Genomic DNA, 20,485 nt, shown 5'->3' with positions numbered 1-20,485 from the left:
GTGTGTGTGTGTGTGTGTGTGTCTGTGACCAAGTCGAGGTGGTCAGCACACGTCAGGCGAGTGCCGTGCCACTAAGCCAGCCTGCTACTCTGCTCACATCTCTTCTCCGCGCTGCCCTTGGTTCTACAGAAGGCAGCGTGGACCCCACTGTTGTCAGGTTTTCCGTGGCACCCTAAAAGCAGCCTTCAGAAGCAGACGCTAGCTGGCTGTGGCAGTCACTGATACAGTGGCTGGGAGTGGGGCTCAGTGTGGAGAATGTGCCGAGAGGCCCAATACAGGATGCTGTCTACTGTTTCTAGCATGATCGATGGCAGCCTTTGCTCCCCACTGTGCCCTCAGCCCAGGTTGGCAGCTGGTGCTCATTAAGCTATTAACTCTCTGTCACCAGTGGAGGTGTCTGATGCGACGCTGCACAGTTGGTCCTAGCAGGATTTTAGCAACTTTAGGAGGAAGCTGCTTTCATTATTCCCATTCTGCAAATGAGGACAGGGAGGCACAGAGATGCTGCTAGGGAATGCTGCGGACAATGGGTAAAGGAAGACTGGGTCCCACTCCATCCTGAGAGGACCAGTATTGGGAAAACAGAGCAAAGGAAGCCCGAGAAAGGGAGGACATATGTGGTGGTGGTGGTGGTGCACACCTTTAACCCCAGTGCTCGGGAGGCAGAGGTCGGTGGGTCTCTGTGAGTGTAAGGCCAGCCTGGTCTACTACATGGATTCCAGGACAGCCAGGGCTGTTACACAGAGAAACACAGACATTTACAACTCATAACAATAGCAAAATTGCAGTTATGAAGTAGCAATGAAATTATTTTATGGTTGGGGTCACCACAACATGAAGAACTATATTAAAGGGTCACAGCATTCAGACGGCTGAGAACCACTGTTATGTTGTATTGGGAACCATGCTCAGAGCCTGTGCAGACTAAGCGTGGATTCCACCACTCAGTACACTCCAGCCAAACATAGATGCGTGTGTGACTGTGTGTGTAAGACTGTGTTATGTGTGTGAGTGTGTGTGTATGTGTGTGTAACAGTGTGTGAGTGTGTGACTGTGTGTGTAACAGTGTGTGTGTATGTGTGTGTGTAACAGTGTGTGTGTGTGTGAGTGTGTGACTGGTGAGCATGTGTGAGTGTGACAGTCAGGGAACAATACCAGGAGTCCTTTCCCTGGCTCTATCTCCCATATTTTATTTTATTATTTTGTGAGACATGGTCTCTTATTGGCTAGGATCTCACCTCATAAGCTACCTGGTCAGAAAACCTCAGGGCTCTGCTGCAATCCCTCCCGGTGCTGGGATTAGTAGCTTTCATTACCAAACTCGGGTTTTTTAATGTGAGTTGTAGGGATCAAGCTGAGGACCTCATGGGACAGGGTACATGCTTTGATGCTTGAGCCCATCCCTCAGCCCACACTAGCCATAAACATTCTTAGAACCTTAGTAGCACAAACCAGGGAATATATAAGTTGTAGTGCATCGAAATCACAAGTTTCCTTCTCATCTGTAAAGACGCTTCCTGCACAAGGCTGGAGTTGGAGTTCAGTTAAGGTGGGAGAGAATGGAGTCCATAAAGCTGTCCTTTGACCTCCACAAACACACCGTGACTTCCGCCCTCCCGACATCATGTGCTGTGCCCATGTGGAAGCGTGTAATAAAGACAGATGGACCAACGAGAGAGAGAGAGAGAGAGAGAGAGAGAGAGAGAGAGAGAGAGAGAGAGAGGAGCGGCACAGTAACACGCATCACGCTGTCTCCTAACTGGAGTAACATAACCTCACGCTCCAATCGTCTTGCCTTTCCCGCCATAATGAAATTTCCCCTCACACTACGAACCGAGAGACACCCTCTCTTCCTTAAGCGGTTTCCTGTCAAGTATCTATCACAGCAACAAGAAAAATAACTAACAGAGAAAGTTGGTAGAGAGGAGCGGGGCTGTGTTTGTGCTAAGCCCGGCCATACGGTTCTTGGGTCTTTAGACTTGTTTGCCAGAGGAATGAGGAAGAGTGTGGCGTGCACACGACAACAGGCACAGAATGCATGAAGTGGACCTTAATGGACCATTCTAGCGGGAGGATGGAAACCCGAGCAACATTGGAAACGTGGAGAGTCAGCCCCTGATATCTCAGACCCTCAGGGGCTACACCAGACAGGGGCTCAGGTAGGTGAGTCATGCTGTCCTTCCTGTCCGCCATTACAATCTCTCCATTCTCACCCTCAGCCCAGAAACAACCCGCTCACAGGCACCCACTCCCCCCCAGTCCATGCACTGGAGACCCAGGGTCCCCTTAACCCTTTCATCTGTCTCACCAAAGTTCCTTGCTTTACTACAACCCTCCTGCTGCACCCTCCTCCCAGCACACCTCCAACTCCCTGGCAACCCCCCTCTTTGTGTGGACAGGATCCCCTTGGTTCTTTACTTAAGGCTGATGTGTGCGTGTTCGTGTGTGTGCAGGTACATGTGAATATGTGCTCCTGGATATGAAGGCCAAAGCACAGCCTCATTCCTGAGGGACTGTCCACCTTGGTTTTAGGGACCTTGGGGTTTTTTGTTATTTCTTTGTTTTTGAGACAGGCCTTCTCTGTAACCCTGGCTGTCCTAGAACTCACTCCCTAGACCAGGCTGACCTTGAACTCACAGAGATCCACCGGCCTCTATCTCTGGAATGCTGGGATTAAAGGGTTTAACCACCACAAGTCCCATCTTGCTTTTGAGACAGGGTCTCCCACCAGAATCAGCAGACAGCAGGAAAAGAGTGACACTTGGCCTGGCTTGAGCTTCTGAAACCTCAAAGCCCACCCCTGCGACACACTTCTTCCAACAAGGCCACACCTCCAATTATGTCACTCCCTGCGAGTCTATGGAGGCCGGTTTTCATCCAAACCACCACACCTGTTTGTTTGTTTTTAACATCGGTTCTGGGAATGGAACTTGGGGCCCTGTGTTTGAGTGGCAAGCACTTTTAAGTATCGTCTGAGTCATCTCCAGTCTTTAGAAGATAATTTAAAAATTACTTTACGTGGGTATTTTGCCTACATGTCTGTCTGTGTACCACATGTGTTCCTGATGCCTGTGGAGACCAGAAGAGGGCACTGTATACCCTGAAACTGGAGTTATAGACGGTTGTGAGCCTCCATGCGGTTGCTGGAAATCCAATCTGGAAGAGTAATCAGTACTCTTAACTCCTGAGCCATCTCTCCAGTCCCTTGGCCCTACTTTAAAAAAAGTTTTTTAAAGATTTATTTCTTTATTATGTAATACAGTATTCTGTATGTTTGTATGCCTGCAGGCCAAAAGAGGGCACCAGATCCCACTGTATATGGTTGTGAGTCACCGTGTGGCTGCTGGGAATTGAACACAAGACTTCTAGAAGAACAACCAGTGCCCTTAACCGCCAAGCCATCTCTCCAATCCTACTTTAAAATTTTTGAAGTGGGGGCAGAGGGTGGGCCTAGAGAGATGGCTTAGTGGCTGCCTTCCAAGTGCTGGGATTAAAGGGTGTGCCACCCTGCCCGGCTCACAAAAGCGTGTGCCGCCATGCCCGGCTCACATTTTTATTTTTAAAAGTGTGTTTGTGTGTGTGTGTGTGGGGGGGTCGGATGACAGCTCGCAGGAGTCAGTTCCCTCTTCCACTGTGTGGGTCCCAGGGATGGATCTTCGGCAGTAGTGCTTGGCAGCAGCCACCTTTAACCGTTGAGCAATCCTGCCTGCCTCTATCTTTTTAATTTTACAAAGAGGACAGACTTGAAGTTCAGTTCCATGTCACTCCCCAGCCTGGTCTCCCTGTCTGTTTCGGGCATATAAAATTGGGAAGGTGCTCAGCTCTGCCCTGTGCCCTTGGGCAATCCCACGACCCTCTTTTTTGAGCACTTTCTTCTCAGTCCAGGAGACAGGGGATTGGGGCTCAGCACTCTGCAGCTTGGGCCCCACATTTGACCTCTAGATTCCATGCCAAACTCACACAAGGCTATGCCCAACTGAAGGTCACTGGCCCAACCAAGGCAACGGCCTGTTCAGTGGGGATGGCCTACGGTAGCAGGACAAGATGGGAGGGACAGCATCCATCCTCACTGTCCTGGCCATGGCAGAGTGTGTTTGCTTGCTGGGCGGGGCCCCAGATTGAAAGCCCAAGCTTTCCTTCCTTTCTGTCCTTCTGCAAGTCCTGCTGAGGCTGGGAGCCATCCCAGCTCTCTCTGGGCGCTGCAAAGACCTAGTAATTCAATAAAGCTCTGTTGGGGTCCCCTAACAATCCTCAAAACTCACAGAACCCTGGGGCCAGTCCCAGCGCTAGCAGAGTGACCAGAATGAAATCTCACCTGTCCTCTCTCCAGGTACATCTGTGTCTTTTGTTCTTGAACTTGAGTCTACCCGGTCTGTCTGCTGTTCATACAGGTTTGCAACTCTCTCTCTCTCTCTCTCTCTCTCTCTCTCTCTCTCTCTCTCTCTCTCTCTCTGCAGGAGACATGGCTTGCAGGTAGACTGTCAGCCTAGAATCCATCAGTGACTGGTTTATTTGCAAAATATTTGTTTACACTGTGTGAAAATCTATCACTGTGATTTGTTTAATAAAGAGCTGAATGCCCAATAGCTAGGCAGGAAAGGATAGGCGGGACTTCCGGAGAGAGAGAGAAACACGGGAGGAATTGAGTGTGCAAAGAGACACCAGTCAGACACTAAAGTTGGACATATGGTACAGAGGAGCGGTAACCAAACCACGTGACAGAATATAGATTAACAGAAACGGTTAAGTTGTAAGAGCTGGTTGGGGAAAAGCCTAAGCTAAGGCTAGGCTTTCATAATCAATAACAAGTTTCTGTGTCATTTTTTTTTGTGTGTGTGTGCCGGCACCTGGCCCACGGGAAAGTTCAACTACAGCGTCTCACCTTGGGCACTTGACCAGCATGTACAAGAACATGGTTTAACTTCTAGTACAAGAGGAAGAGGAACTCTGATGAGGCTTAACCTTGGAGAAACCAAGAAACCTAAAAGAAAGAAAAACTCAATTTCCTAGCTGGGCAGTAATGGCAAAAAGCCTTTAACCCCAGCACTCAAGAGGCAGAGGCAGGCAGAGCTCTGTGAGTTCGGGGCCATCCTGGTCAACAGAGCAAGTTCCAGGATAGCTAATGCTGTCCTGTCTGGGGATGGGGGGGGGGGGGGCGGAGTAGAAGAGTAGAGGCCTGCACTGGTTGGTCATCATCTAGGGATTCTGCAAAGTATCCCTTGCAATTGACAAGTCGACTGTTTAAATATGCTCTACAGTGTCTTCTTACACAGCTTTGCTTGCAAAGTGCTCTTTGGTTCTCTCCATCCACGTGTCTATAGAGCCAAGGCGGAGCCTGGTACCAGGCAGGAACACTTAAAGATTGAAAGACTGAATGAATGCACGATTGCCTTTGTCTATTGTGTAGAGTGGAAGAAGCAGAGACACGCGGGACCCTCCCCATTCACTATGGCCCACTCTGTAGAATCAGTCTCTCTGGGAGGGAAGCTGGGCTGGGGGACGCTCTCAGCCCCCTCGCTGACCTCCCAAATAGCCCGCTTCCTTGGATGCCCGCGCACAATCCTCCAAACCCTGTCATCTGACTCTTACCACCAGCTCCCGCCCTGTCTCCCGTTCGCCCTCCCCCCGCGCAGCCCCGCAATGGTTCAGCCCGCCACCATTTAGACCAAGTAAGATCGGACCACTGCGCGCACGGGCGGGGGAGGCCGAGGTTCGGCGGAGGGATCCCTTCGGAGCGTTCCGACGAGAGGCGCCCATTGGCCACGAGTGCGGGCGGCCGCTGCCGATTGGTCCGCACGGAACGCCGGCCCCGCCCAGGTACCGGAGGCCCAGGGAGAAGCCGGGCCGAGTTTCCAGAGGACCGAACTGGGCGCGCGGGGTGGCGGCGGCGCAGGTGAGTGTCCCCGGCCGGGGGCGGCCTCCCGGGCATGAAGCCGTGGCGGCGGGGTGGGGCTGGCCGCGACGGGACCCCAAGGACGGACCCCTCCCGCTGGCCGGGGCCTCCGGTCCACCCCTGCCCTCTGCACCCGGGACGCTCCCTGTTGGTGGTGGGTCCAGACCCCTCCCGTGCCCCTACCCAGAAGCTGGCCGGCGGGGACACCGAGACCACCGGGCCCGGATAACAATAACAACCGCACTAATAGTTTGGATCCCTCCCCCACTTGCTAGCCCGGACCCAGCGCTTTCTCGTCAGACGCTTTCGGTGCACTGCATTGAATCAAAACAGCCTCCTGGGAGGGGCTCCTAACTTCTTTTAGAAGTGAGGCACCTGGGCCAGAGAGGTGGTGTGACTCACTCAAGGTCACACAGGTAGTGAGTGGCCGGTGGGGATGAGGGACCCACGCCTTAGAGTCCGGAAACTAATTCCAGAGATCGGCCCCCTGGACTCACTGCACACCGCCACCCCCATATTCACTTCGGAGCTGTACCTGCTGGGTTTTGCGTCCCTCCCCGCGCCCACAGGCCACTAGACAGCTTCCATCGTCCCTTCTCTTGAGCTGGAGAGGCAAGGCCCAAACACCATGCATGGGTCCTTGAATCCCATACCCTCTCCACCCACCCTGTCCACTCTACTGCGAAGGAAATGCCTGGGAATGTAGAGGTTGGGTATCTGGGGTGCTGGGCTTCGGCGGCCGCCAAGACCGGGTGAGCGGTGCGTTCACGCCCCTCAGCCCCCGCCCCGGAAACACTGGGGAGATGAGACCTTCAGGATCCGGTTTTTCAAGAATGAATCAGAGGCCTCCTGCCCTCCCCAAAGCAGTACTGTGCAGGGGGTAAGGAGGGAGGGACGACAGGGGAGCAGGTGTGGTGTCCCCTAAGCCAGGTGTTACCTGAGCCCCAGGAACCCCCTTCCCTGCTTCCTGCTCCTCCCACTTAGCTTTTCTGTGACTGCGTGTGGGGGTTGCTAAGTTTCAGGCCCTTTTTGGGATGAGAGCGCTGGACTCCGGAAATCCATCCAACCCACTTCCCTTCAGCTCCTGCAGACAGTGGGAGGTGCTCGTAGCTCTCCAACGGTCGTGGTGGGGCTTGGGCCACAGTCAGTCGGGTATAAGACATTCTACAGTTCAGCGCTTGGGGAACCCTAGGCATCACATGCCAAGCAGGTGCTCTACCTCGAGCTACAACCCCATCACCTACAAGGACTAAGCAGCCACTGGGCCAGGCTCCGTATTTTGCTTGGAGGAAACTGCCCTCCAAAAACAGGACAGAATTCTCTGCACTCTAGTGGGGAACAGGCCACAAGTTTCCATGGGCAGCCGTTGCAGATCTGTCTGAGCACTGAGTGGCCTCTCAGAGAGCATAACTGGGTAGGGGCAGCTCGCACACCCCAGGCAGAGCAAAGCATAGAATAGCTGGCACGGGACTGAAGCTGGAGATGTGAGTCTGTGGGAGTTTGGGGCGCCTGGTACACTTATCAAGTTTTCCCCTATATGAGGGGATCTCTTTGTGAGGTCGGAGACAGATGACGGATGCTGCCTGGTTTGCATTTTAAAATAGAGACACGGGCTGGGGAGACAGAGTGGCATGCTGGGAGTGCGATTCCCAGCACCTACATGGTTTACAACCATCTCTATCGGTAGTGCCTTCTGAGCTCTGCAGGCACCCGGCACCCAGTGGTGTACAGATGGACATGCAGCAAAGCCCTCATACACATAAAAAAAACCCTGCAAAAATAGAGACACAAAGACAAATAACAGCTGGGCTGTTGGGAGATGAACAGCTAAGTTCATAGGCCCGAGTCCTGTGGAGCAGCTCCCATGGGCTGGGGCAAGCCTGCTGCCTGGAGATGTCTGGAATAGCCTTGCCAAGTTAGGAACTTGGGTGCCCCTGGGCCAGGGAAGGAAGGATCTAACAGTAATAGAGACTGGAGCAGTCTGGAGGTGTGGGTCAACAGTACAGCCCCTGTGAGGATCCAGCAGTGAGGGCTGGGGGAGGGGAGGGGTCGGCAATAGAGCCCCTTCCTAGTGGATGAAGGGTTGGAGCTTTGTCTCTCACTGCAAATAGTGACACTTGCAGCACTTCCTGACGTGTGTGCTGAAGTACTGAGCAGGTCCCTGCAGCACACCCCGAGAGACACGAACTCTGTCACATTTTCAGATGGGAAAACTGGGGCCTCATGAAGTTAAGCAACTTGACTTTGTCTCTGCCACTGGTGAGTGGCAAAGGAGCTTGGATCCAGGCCACCGTACTACAGCTCGGGGTCCATGGCATGTTCCTCAATGCCTTGTGTCACTCACCAGAGGGCACACAAAAGCTAGACTAAACCAGAGCCTTGAACATGTTCAGAGACAGAAAGGAGGCCGGGGTGTGGGGTTCCAAGACAGTGTGGAAAGACAGTGCATCAACACAACACACACCCTAATAGTTCTCCGGGGACCACCCCAGGAACACACATGGTTTCCTCTGAGCTCAGAGGGGTTAAGATACTTGCCTTAAACCAGGCAGTGATGTGTACACCTTTAATCTCAGCATTCAGGAGTCACAGGCAGGCAGGTCTCCCAAGTTCAAGGCCAGCCTGGTCTACAGAGCAAGTTCCAGGACAGCCATGCCTACACAGAGAAATCTTGTCTCAAAGACAAAAAAGAACAAGGACTGGTGATTTAGAGACTGTGTACTAGGGGGGTGCCACCACTGTTCTTTGCTAGTGAATGTGGTGACATAATTTTAGAGGACATTTCTATGTAATTCATTAGTTTACCTTGGTCTAGTAGCCAGTGAGTGTGCTATACTGGGGTACAGAACTATGGACAGAGAGATGAAGGAACCAGTAAAAAACTAGTGCCCAGAATATATAAAGAGTTCTCACAAATCAGTAAGAAAAACATCATCCAATAAAGCTGAACCAGCCAGGTGTGGAGCAAGCCTATTATCCCAGGGCATGGGAGATGAGGCAGGAGGATCTTCATTTGAGGCTATTGTATAGTACACAGGAAGGCCCTCCTCAGAAAAGCAAAAGAAAACCATGCAGGCCAGGTAGTCCGTGGAGACAGCACTTGGTAAAGTGCTTGCTGCGCCAGCTGAATTTGACAGTCAGGACCCACATGGAAATGCTTGCAGTTGTTACCCCAGCACCGGGGACAAAACAGGAAGACCTGTGGGGCTCATTGGCCGGCCGGCCTAATTGGAGAGCTCAGACCCTGCCTCAGAAAGACAAATGGGACTGGGAATATGGGATAATTTAGTGGTAGAGCGCTTGCTTAGCATACTTGAGACTGGGAGTTCAATTCCCGGTACAAAAGGGGTGACCCTAGAGACATGGCTCAGGAGTGCAAAGGCTGCCACCTGAGTGTGGAAGGGAAGAACTGACTCCCACAGCCTCTGCACACTGACAACACACATGCACACAAATAAATTCTTTTTCTTTGAGATAGGGTCTCATTATGTAGTTCTGGTTGTCCTAGAACTGCTGTATTGGCCTGCCTAGCCTCAAACTAATTTTAAAAACTTTTAAGTGGTTTTTGTCTGCATGCATGTCTGCACACAGGGCAGAAGAGGATATCAAGTCCTCCCTAGTACTTGAGTTGGAGGCAGTTGTTAGTGGCTATGTGGGTTCTAAGATTCAAACCCAGGTTTTTTTTTGAAGAATAGGCAGTGCTCTAACCGTTGAACCATCTCTTCAACCCCAATAAATTTTTTTAATTAATTTATTTATTAAAGATTTCTGACTCTTCCCCGCCAATAAATTTTTTTTAAGCCAAGTGATGGCACTTGAAGACCAGTACCCAAAGTTGACCTCTAACCTCCACACGTGCCCAAGGAGCACAATGAGGGCCGGAGGCAGGCTCAGCAGCTGCGAGTGTTTCCCAGCAATCTGTTGGGCTGCTTACCACTGCTTGTAACTCCATCCCTAGGGGATCTGGTGCCTTCTGCCTCTGCAGGCACCTGCGCTCAGATGCACAGAGCCTCATGCAGGCTCATACCTATACAAGTAATGCAAAATACAATCTTAAAGAAGGTGGGTTGGCTCAGTGAGTAAAGGCACTTGCCTCCAAATCTGAAGAGCTGGCTTTGACCTCCAGGACACACCTGGTGGAGGGAAAGAAGTAAGTCAGGCACGTCCTGACAGACGCTGACAATATGACATGCCTACATACACACAGTAAGTCAGCAAACAACAGTTAACAGGAAGTCCACTAACAAGCCAATCAGGAGCACTGAACATTATAAAAAGGTGTTTGGCACCATTGATTCTCCCACGTGCAAAAGCAAGCCTTCAGTGAGAAGTCAAGTGGTGCCTCCCTGCCCAGGCACTGCCCAGAACAGGGTGGGGTCCGTGGTGTGGGGCTTGTGCTCTCCTGGGAGATGGCCAGTCTTGCCACACAGGGCCCTCACTCATCCAACATGATTTCCTGTGGCTGTTCTGTTCCACATATACTGAGGGATGCCAGTAGTGACACACAGATCTCTCCCCTCAGCAGACAGTGGACAAAGACATAAAATGCCTTTCCCAGCTGAAGGACGTAAGGGAGGGTGCTGGACAGCAGAGGGAGCAGCCGGTAAAAGGCCCTAAGACAGCTCCAGTCTAACTGAGCCACGTGGAGGAGGCCTCAGGCTGAAGGGAAGGCACTATGACATGGGTAGTGGGTCCTAAAGGGCAGTGGGATTGCTGGGAGAGCAGAGCATGAGACGACATGACTGTAGGGTCAGTCTTGACAGGAAGCTGGACACGAAGGGATGCCTGAGGACCCAGAGGCAACTGTAGTGTAGGTGAGTGGGGTGGGAGTAGAGCCTGCAGGGTCAGAAGAATGCATGATAGTGAGCAGGGAATCCTCAGGAAGATGTGGTTAAAACCAACTGGGTTCCCTTGTACCTGCATTGCCCCTCAGGAGAGCAAATCTGCAGAACACAGGAAGTCCGTAGGGCACGGGAAGCTAAAGAAGGTCAGGAGTTGAAGGCAAGCCTGTGCCAGTTGGTGTGACCCTGCCCCAAAGTAATGAGATGAACTGAGCCAGATGTGCTGATGCACTCCTGTGTTCCTACTCTGGAGGGTGACGCAAGAGGATCACAAGTTCAAGGTCGATCTTGGCTACCTAGCAAACAGGAGGGCAGCCTGGGCTACGTGAGCCCCAGCAAGGAGGGTGGAATATCACTGTGGATAGTTGTCAAGGCCAAGAGTCTCGAGGGTCACAGATAAGACACATTGAGGGAGCCTGTGGCTCAGGTTGGGTGCGGATCAGTGATTGTTCACCTGTGTGCTGCAGCCTAGTTCCATCCCATCTGCCTTCATTGTCTCCTCCCCTCCTGCTCGGGTCACACTGTTGAGAATTGTGCTGCTTGTGAGCTTCCACGTCCGCCTAGCACTCTTGTCCCAGATGTTTGTGTGGGGGAGGTCAGAGACCGGGCTGTGCTCCCTGCTTCAGCACCACACGGTTCTGGAGGGGATGGTCAGCTCCAGCCAGCTTACTGAACCTCTCCTAAGTAACTGGAAAGATAGTCTTCTCCCAGAGACACAGGCCACAGCAGGGCCAAAGCTCAGCAGGCAGCTGTGGGCAGGGGCTCACCCCTTTTGCTCTCTTAATACCTACTGTGTCTGCAGCATAGTGAACAGCTGTACAACTGGATGTAGCGTTCCTAGTCAGGGTTGTGTTTGTTAAAGTAAAATGGCTGAGCATGGTGGTACATGCTGATAGTCTAAGCTACTGTAGACTGAGGCAGGAAGACCACGAACTCAAGATTAATCTGGACAATATGGCAAGACCCTGACTCAAGAAAATAAAGCTGGGCAGCGCTGGAGCACGCCTTTAATTCCAGCACTGAGAAGGCAGAGGCAGGTGGATCTCTGTGAGTTTGAGGTCAGCCTGGTCTAAGAAAAAAGGGGGCTGGGTTGGAGAGACAGTTACAGGTGTTGCTGCTCAGGTGTGAGGACCCGAGTTCTGACCCCAGGACCAGCATAGCTGGAGCTTGCCGGCTGCCAGACTAGCCAAAGGAAAGCAGAAAGCCCTCCCTCAAAAGGACTAGGTGGAAAGCGGTAGAGGATGCCACGTGGCTGCTTCCTTTGACCTCTGTGAACACAGAAACACACACATAAACACGGTAGCCCACACTGTTTTGGCAGGGGTGGGGTGGGTGTGAGACAATTTCTCTAGGCAGCTGTGGCTGTCTTGGAAATTAAAAGCTCAGAATGGCCTTGAAGTCATATAGATCCACACCTGCCTTCTAAGTACTCACCTTCACACGTGTGTGTATGTACAGTAATAGTATATTTTTTTAAAATATTTATTATGTATACAATATTCTGTCCGTGTGTATGCCTACAGGCCAGAAGAGGGCACCAGACCTCATTACAGATGGTTGTGAGCCACCATGTGGTTGCTGGGAATTGAACTCAGGACCTTTGGAAGAGCAGGCAATGCTCTTAACCTCTGAGCCATCTCTCCAGCCTAATAGTTTATTTTATTTTTTTTTTTTTGAGACAGGGTTTCTCTGTGGCTTTGGAGCCTGTCCTGGCACTAGCTCTGTAGACCAGGCTGGTCTCGAACTCACAGAGATCCGCCTGCCTCTGCCTCCCAGTGCTGGGATTAAAGGCGTGCGCCACCATCGCCCGGCAATAGTTTAATTTTTAAGGGAAGAAAAACAGGTGAAAACAGATAAAAGGGTCAGTTTAATGGCTCAGCAGGTAAAGGTGCTTGCCACCAAATCTGACCTGAAACACACACACACACACACACACACACACACACACACGGCACATGTGTACCCTGGTGCCTATGTGAAGGTAAGAGGACAAGTCCAGGCCAGTCCTCTTGACCTTGTTTGAGGCAGAATCTCATTGCCCCCCCACACCAGACCAGCTGGCCCATAAGCTCCTCAACATTCTGGCTCCAGCTTTTACCGTAAACCTGCTGGGATTACCACATCTAGTGCTATATGGGTCCTGGGGACTTGAACTTAGGTCTTCTTACATACACTGAGCTTTCCCCACTAAGCTCTCCAGCCTGAGTCTGAATCCATACTGTGCCGCCATGCTTTTCACTCTTGCTCCGTTTCCATTGCACCTTGTCAGAGAGTCTGTCGCTGCTGTTTAGGTCACTGTTGTGCTGCTATGGGGACACCACGATCAAGGCAACTCACTAAAGCAAGCATTAATTAAGAGCTTACTAACTGTCAGAGGACGAGTCCATGAGCATCATGGCAGAGAGCATGGTGGGCATGGTGCTGGCACAGCAGTCTTGCATTTTATGCAGAGGCAGCAAGCAGAGAGGAGACACTGGGCCTGACACGGGTGTTTGACACCTCAAAGCCCACATTTCTCCACAAGGCCACACTTTCTAATCCTTCTCAAAACAGTCTGTCAACTAGGGACCATACATTGAAATATGGATGAGCTTGTGAGGGGCATTCTCTTCCAGGCACCTGCAGTTGCTGCCGCTGGAGACCCATGCAGCAAGGTAACATCACCACCGTGTCAGCTGTTGCTGGTCGCTCTGTCAGGAGCTGTAGTGCTCTGGAGAATTGCTCCAGTAATTAATGTTTCCGTGCGGGTGTGATGTGCTACTTCCTGTTAGAACTCACCAGCCTTCCCTGTCCCAAGGGACTTGGCAGGGGCCATGCGCTGTGTGCTTTGAGGGAGAGACTCAAGGGTTCTGTTTCTTCTGTGTGTCACACGTCTGCCGGCGCAAATGGTGTGTCAGCCTCGGGTGTCATTCCTCAGGAGCTCTCCGCTGGGGTGTTTATGTTATTGCATGTGTTTATTTTTGTGTGTGTGCATATGTATGTGTGTAGGTACACATGGCACAGTGCACACCTACCATGTGGTTCTGGGGACCAAACTCAGCTCTGCAGACCCTGATGGCAGCTGCTTTTGCCCACCACGCCAACTTGCCAGTCTCCCACCTTGATATTTGAGACAGGGCCTCTCACTGGCCTGGGACTCAAGCACATGGCAAGCTCATGTTATCACATCTGGTTTTTGTGTAAATTCTAAGGCTCCAGCTCCAGTCCTCAGAAGCACTGTTCTGACTGCGCCATCTCCCCAGCTAAAGGCTAGGGAGCTTTTGTACATAGCTTTAATGAGTGCAGCTGGTGGAACAGTGAACCCGGATGTGCTGTCCATCTGTCTTCCAGCTCTTGAGAAGCCGAGGGCAAGAGGTTGTAGGTTCTAGGCCAGCCTGTCTCAGAGGGGTGTGCTCGTGCACCTAAGTGAGTGTAGCTAGAGCCATTTGCCTAAAGGAGCTCTTGAAGGAGGGCTGAGTGAGGTCACGGCAGGTGATGTGGGCTGTAATAGGTACCCGCTGCTGGGAAGAGACCTGGGCCTTCTGCATGTGGCTTCCTACTGTGCCGCACCCCAGCAACCGGGTAGAGCCAGCCCCTTATCTTCCCTTCTATTCTGGATGCCCAGATCAAACCCACTAGATGGAACACACTCAGGGCAGATGTGCTGGCGTATGCTACATCCCAGCTACTCGGGAGGCTGAGGCAGGAAGATTGCAGGTTCAAGGATATCCTGAACAGCAAACAGATAACTGTCTGAAAATAAAAAGGAGCAGCCTGGGCATGTAGCTTGGGTACACATGTACAAGACCGAAATCTAACCCCAGCACAGAGGGAGGAAGGGAGGATTGGTTGGTTCGGGAAGTATCTTGCACCATGCTGAATGTGGACGGAATTTTTTGTTATTACCCCTTAAACAATAGAGTGGAACAAGAGTTTCCATAGATCTAAGTCTAGAGCTGATTCCTGAGTATGGAAGGGGCCGCAGCTCTGTGACCAAGTACTAAGAAAGTCTGCACAGTGCAAATACACCATTTTACACGGGCTGGGGGGCTGGGGGCAATATTCTGGAGGTATCCTGGAACCCTGTGCCTAGGAGCCATGAGTGTCGTCAGGGCTGGGCTAAGGCTCAGTGGTGGCTCACTTCCCCAGCCTGCACCAGGCCCCTGGTTAAGGATAACTGCTCTGCAAAGCAGAGCAGTGTTGGTTGGTGTTGGTACCATGTGGTGGTGACGGTGGCACCCAAAGCTGTTGCACAGAGCATGAAGCCCAGTTCCCTTTCTGCAGGTCTCCTGGCCGAGCCCCCACTTCTGGCTGCTCATGCCACTGGGACTGGGGCGGCGGAAAAAGGCACCACCTCTGGTGGAAAATGAAGAGGCGGAGCCAGGCCGCAGCGGACTGGGAGTTGGGGAGCCTGGGCCTCTTGGTGGAAGCGGAGCAGGGGAGTCCCAGATGGGCTTACCCCCACCTCCTGCTGCCCTCCGGCCTCGCCTTGTATTCCACACCCAGCTGGCCCATGGTAGTCCCACGGGCCGCATCGAGGGCTTCACCAATGTCAAGGAGCTGTATGGCAAGATTGCTGAGGCCTTCCGACTACCAGCTGCTGAGGTACAGTGGGGCCAGGGTCCCGAGAGCAAGCCACAGGCCTGGGGGTGCTGTACATTCCTGTGGACTGGGGGTCAGGTGCTGATGCCATCCGCTCACCAGCAACCCCTGAATCTAGGAAGCATGGCTGCAACAGGATACTTAGTTCGTGTCTGGCCTTGAGAGACTGGTACCCCAGTAGGTATGTGGGGAGTATGGATGCTGATTTCCCTTCAGGTCTGGAGTAGCCTACAGCGTGGTAGGTTGTGGAGGCTTGGTGACCACAGGAGGTAACTGGGTTTCTACGAGGCATTAGGAGGCCTGTGTCCCAGAGCACAATGGGAACTGGAAGTCAGGAGCAGTTTTTATTTCTCCGTGATTCACTAGGGACACGACCCCAAGACAGAAGCAGAGAAGCCACAGGGAGGGCAGCAGTGGGGCTGAGCATCAAGTGGAAACAGGTGGAAGGCTAGGTGGGAATCTGGACTCCTTCATCCATCCCCAGCATTTACTGAGTGTTCACTGAGTTCTGACTAGGACAGGAGTCCTGCTCATAGCACTTGATGAGCCAGCGGACCTTGCCCTGGCTCTGGGTGTCACCGTTCCCTGGGGTAGGTATTGTCTCTGGACTCCCCTCTTATCCCAAGTGTTAGGAAAGGGGACCCAGGGAGGAGGGGACGAGCATCTTGCCCCCCCTCCCCGCAGGTGATGTTCTGCACCCTCAACACCCATAAAGTGGATATGGACAAGCTCCTGGGAGGCCAGATCGGGCTGGAGGACTTCATCTTTGCCCACGTTAAGGGGCAGCGCAAAGAAGTGGAAGTATTCAAGTCTGAGGAGGCACTGGGGCTCACCATCACTGACAACGGGGCCGGCTATGCCTTCATTAAGGTGCCCGGGTGGGTGGCACACCCTTAGTCAGTGGTCAGAGTCTGTAATGGGACCTCAGTGGAGCTTCCAGAGCTGACACGTGCCCCTTCACAGCGCATCAAGGAAGGCAGTGTGATTGACCACATCCAGCTCATCAGCGTAGGTGACATGATTGAAGCCATCAATGGGCAGAGCCTGCTGGGCTGTCGGCACTATGAAGTTGCCAGGCTCCTCAAGGAACTTCCCCGAGGCCGCACCTTCACCCTCAAACTCACAGAGCCTCGAAAAGCCTTTGGTGAGCAAACCTTGGACCACCCACTGGGATGACCTTGAACACGTCAAAAAAATATGGCTTGCAGTACTGGGAACCACCAGCAGGTGGCACCCAAGCTGCAATGCAAAGTGGAGCCTGCCCCACCCTACCCTAGAACTGGGTGCTGGCTGGCAGCCCAGCCTGAAGGAAGTTGCCCCCAACCCTGGCCGGCCCCTCAGCCTGGAGAAGTGAGGCTTGGCTGCCCTGCACAACTCCCATGCCCTGCTGCTGTTTCTACCTGGCTTCACTAACTCTCAGGAATGGGCCTGAGGCGCCCCTGGTATGGGTAGATAGGACTGATCTGGGACCCAGTAGTTATACCTACCCCTCCCCAGCTCTCACCCCTTCAAATAGAAGTAGAGGCTGTCCTGGATTCTCTTCTAGCTTCTTTTATGCTCGACCCCCGCTGCCCCTCTCCATTCATGCCGAGTCCTGTCCCCTGGAATCCAGCCCCTATCCCGAGGATCGTGAGAGGTGTCTGTAAGCTCAGCTGCCTGAGCACTGTACTGACTGTGTGCTGAAATTCCCATAGATATGATCAGCCAGCGTTCAGCGGGTGGCCACCCTGGCTCGGGCCCTCAACTGGGCACTGGCCGAGGGACCCTCAGACTCCGATCCCGGGGTCCTGCCACAGTGGAGGATCTGGTGAGTGAGCCACCTTGGGCCAGTGACAGCATTCTCATTACCTGAGGGACTCTGGACACCTCTGCTTAAATCTGCCTCCTCCCAACCAAGGGCCTTCCTTGGGCATGGGCAAGTGAGACTTGGTTTTCCTACTGGAAAATAGAGGAGTCCTAGTAACTTCCTGTCAGAGTTGACCTTAGTGATGCAGACAGAAACCACATCTAGGCATGTCTCAGGCAGGAGGATTTCACACTCAAGGGTAACGCAAACCACAAGAGCTTGTCACCAGAAAAGAGATATGTGAGAGCCAGCCCAGTGTGGACAGGGACCTGTAATCCTAGATACCTGGGAAGCTGAGATCTGAGGGTTTAGGGTTCAAAACCAGTTTGGGCAATTAGAATTTGTCTCAAAATAAGAACAATAATATCTGAATGTTGGGGCTGGAAAGAGGCTCAACAGTTTAGAGTACGTGCTGTACTTGAAGAGGACCCAGGTTCAGTTCAAGCACCCATATTGGGTGGCTCACAACCACCCCTAACTCCAGCTCCAGGGCATTCCGCTCAGCGTCCTCGTCTGACCTCCTCAGGCTCACACTCCTATACATAAATAAATGTAAAAAGTAGCTGGGGGTGCAGTCCATTGGCAGAGCTGTTGCCTAGCGTGTGAGGTCTGGGTCCTGTCCCCAGCACCGTAGACATTCACTGTAACAGCTGTCTGTTGACACCGCCGTGCTGTCTGCTCCCCTCCACAGCCGTCGGCCTTCGAGGAGAAAGCCATTGAGAAGGTGGATGACTTGCTAGAGAGCTACATGGGGATCAGAGACACAGAACTGGGTGAGTGGGGGCACCCATGCCTGGAAGGTGGGAGCAGGCTTCCAGGTCTCATCCAGGCTGAGTTGAACCTGCACCCTTCTGTTCCTCACGCCATCTGTGTCCGTCTTTCTCCTCCCTGACAGCTGCCACCATGGTGGAGCTGGGAAAGGACAAGAGGAACCCAGATGAACTGGCAGAGGCTCTGGACGAACGGCTTGGTGACTTCGCATTCCCCGACGAATTCGTCTTTGATGTCTGGGGGGCCATCGGGGATGCCAAGGTTGGCCGCTACTAAGACTGGAACTGAACCTGGACCTTGAGATACCCTGGGCTTGACCTCCAGAAGGGGCCCCACAGCCAAGGCCTGAGCATCCAGCTTGGGCACATAACCCAGCAGCCTGGGGATGGCATGGGATAGAAGTGGCCTGTGGTCCTGGCCGCACTCCAATCACCATGGTGCCCAGCCTGGTTGGGGTCCCCGGCCACCCCCTGGCGGGTTCCCCACCTACCTCAGCATAGTAAGCGTGTGGGCAGGGACGAGCACACTGGGCAACTAACCACTTCTGTCCCCAACACTTTCCACTGTCAGCTGGCAAACTGCCCCTTCCTGTCTCCTGGGCCTCAGTTCTGTTTTAGGTTTCCCTACTCTACTTTTTTGCTTTGTTTTTCAAGACAGAGTCTGATGATGTGGCTCTGGCTGTCCTGAAACTCACTCTGTAGACCAGGCTGACCTTGAACGCACAGAGATCTGCCTGCATCTGCCTCCTAGTGCTGGGATTAAAGGTGTGCACCACCATGCCTGACTCTCCCTACTTTCTTGACAACAGAATTGCAGAAATGGGGCACAACCCTCCTAGTAAAGGGAATATTACCACCCCCTTCGGCAGCTCCCTGAGAGGAGCCCCTAAGTTGGATTCTGTTTCCTCCCCTTTGAGTGCACACTGCTGTGAACCCTGGTTCCTCATCATCTCCTTAGACAGTGCCAGAGGGAGGCGTGAGCAAGGCAGTGGGCTCCTGTACCCACTTACTCTCTTGGATATAGACTCTCTCTGGGAACTGTTTGGCTTTGGAGTAGAAGGGGTGGCAGGGAAAGAATGCGGCAGCTGAAATCTATCTCCTGGATTCCAGATTGAATTTAAGTTGGCTGGCCCACAGCCCCTCCTCTGGCTGGAGGCCCTCAAGCTCCCAGGCAGTGGTAGGGATTCTGGCTTACTTGAGGTTCAGACCTGGTTCCCCACTCACCAAGGCCTCCCGTGCCCCTTATGAGGAGACTGCAGCTAACACCTGTGTGGAGGCAGCAAGGCCTGCTGCCCCCCTGCAGCACCCTGGGTGAGGCTGGTTGTATTTTGGACACAGGCATCCATGCCCAGTGCTTCACAGGGATATAAACCTGCCAAGCTTGTTTTGACAGTCCATTTCATCCTAGGATTTAGAAAGATCAAGGAAAGGGTGGGGTGGGACCCTGGCCAGACCTGGAGAGCAGAGAGAGAGAGTGAGGGAAGCCAGGCCAGAGGTCCCTCTCCAGCACCCAGGAGGAATGTTTGGGGGTGAGCCGTGGAGATGCTGCAAGAAGGCTGAGCAGGACTGGCTGCCTGACTTCAGGCAGGAGATGCGGACTCTGGATACCAGACATTGACATGCACAAGCCCTACAGACAGCCACTGTCAGGGTGACTTGCCATCCCTGACCACTGAGGTCATGGCCTCACACGTGCTAGGCTGTGCTCTGTCGCTCAGCTGTGCCTCTCAGGTCCTGCACTGGGGTCTTGTATGTCTCTGATGGGAGCTGCTGGGAATGTGGCTTTGCTGAGTGGATAAGGGCTGGGTCCTCTGAGTTTCAGGGAGCTGTGGGGTGTTGAGTGTGGTCATGTAGCTGTGTCCACTGTGTGCATAGGTCTCGGTGTGTCCTTGTTTGGGAATCGGTAAACAGGCCTTAAGCGTGTCTAGAGATGTGATTATGTGACTTAGGCGGGGCAAGGTCTGGGTGCCCATAGGCATTGGTTTGTGGGGTAATGTCTCCAGGAGGTGTGCCCTAGGACTGTAACAGACTTACAGTGCCAAGTGAGGTTTATACCCTGTGCTAAGGTGTGGGCAAACATCCGTCCCAAGGGGTCTGTATTTGGGGGGTACTAAGGGAGTGGATGTTAAAGTCGACAATGGTGGGAGCTCTCCAGTGTTTACTTGCCATCATGACTGATTGGACAGTGACTTCATGTTCCACTTCTTAAGACGTAAAGTGAGGCTGTAACTGTGGGTGCAGGATGTGGTTCAGGTGCCCTACGAATTGCTTACCCCACCCTAAAGCAGGATGCCGGTGCTAGCCTGACTCCTCTGAGCCATTTAGCCACCTCCCTTTCTCCAAGAATGACTCCCTGTTGCCCTGGTCTGGGCTGCTCACCTACATCCACCCTGTGACAACCTCAAAGGCTTAAGGGCAGACAGCATTGCTGGTTCCCACCACATAGCTAGTTCCCCAAACCTTAAACCCAATGGGGATAGCACCCCACCCCACCCCCATGAGAGTGTGTAGACCTCCCAGCCTGCCCTAGGCGATGCTCACATTTTCCAGTGTT

The 20,485-nt window shown here is 52.9% G+C and overlaps 1 protein-coding gene across 1 annotated transcript; it reads left to right on the top strand.

The window, feature by feature from the left end:
• Positions 1–5,745: 5,745 nt before the first annotated feature.
• Positions 5,746–18,709, top strand: Gipc1 (GIPC PDZ domain containing family member 1). The gene is made up of 7 exons (XM_050120698.1): positions 5,746–5,893; positions 14,998–15,318; positions 16,000–16,185; positions 16,279–16,459; positions 17,010–17,122; positions 17,853–17,934; positions 18,057–18,709. The coding sequence occupies exons 2-7, from the start codon at positions 15,031–15,033 to the stop codon at positions 18,206–18,208; spliced, it is 1,002 nt and encodes a 333-aa protein (XP_049976655.1). The 5' UTR covers positions 5,746–5,893; positions 14,998–15,030; the 3' UTR covers positions 18,209–18,709.
• The last annotated feature ends 1,776 nt before the right edge of the window (positions 18,710–20,485 follow it).

Source organism: Alexandromys fortis, unplaced genomic scaffold (assembly GCF_014885135.2).
Source record: "Alexandromys fortis isolate MF-2015 unplaced genomic scaffold, M_Fortis_MF-2015_v1.1 scaffold_186, whole genome shotgun sequence".
In the NCBI taxonomy this organism is placed as follows: Eukaryota; Metazoa; Chordata; class Mammalia; order Rodentia; family Cricetidae; genus Alexandromys; species Alexandromys fortis.
This window is presented reverse-complemented; position numbering and strand designations above follow the sequence as displayed.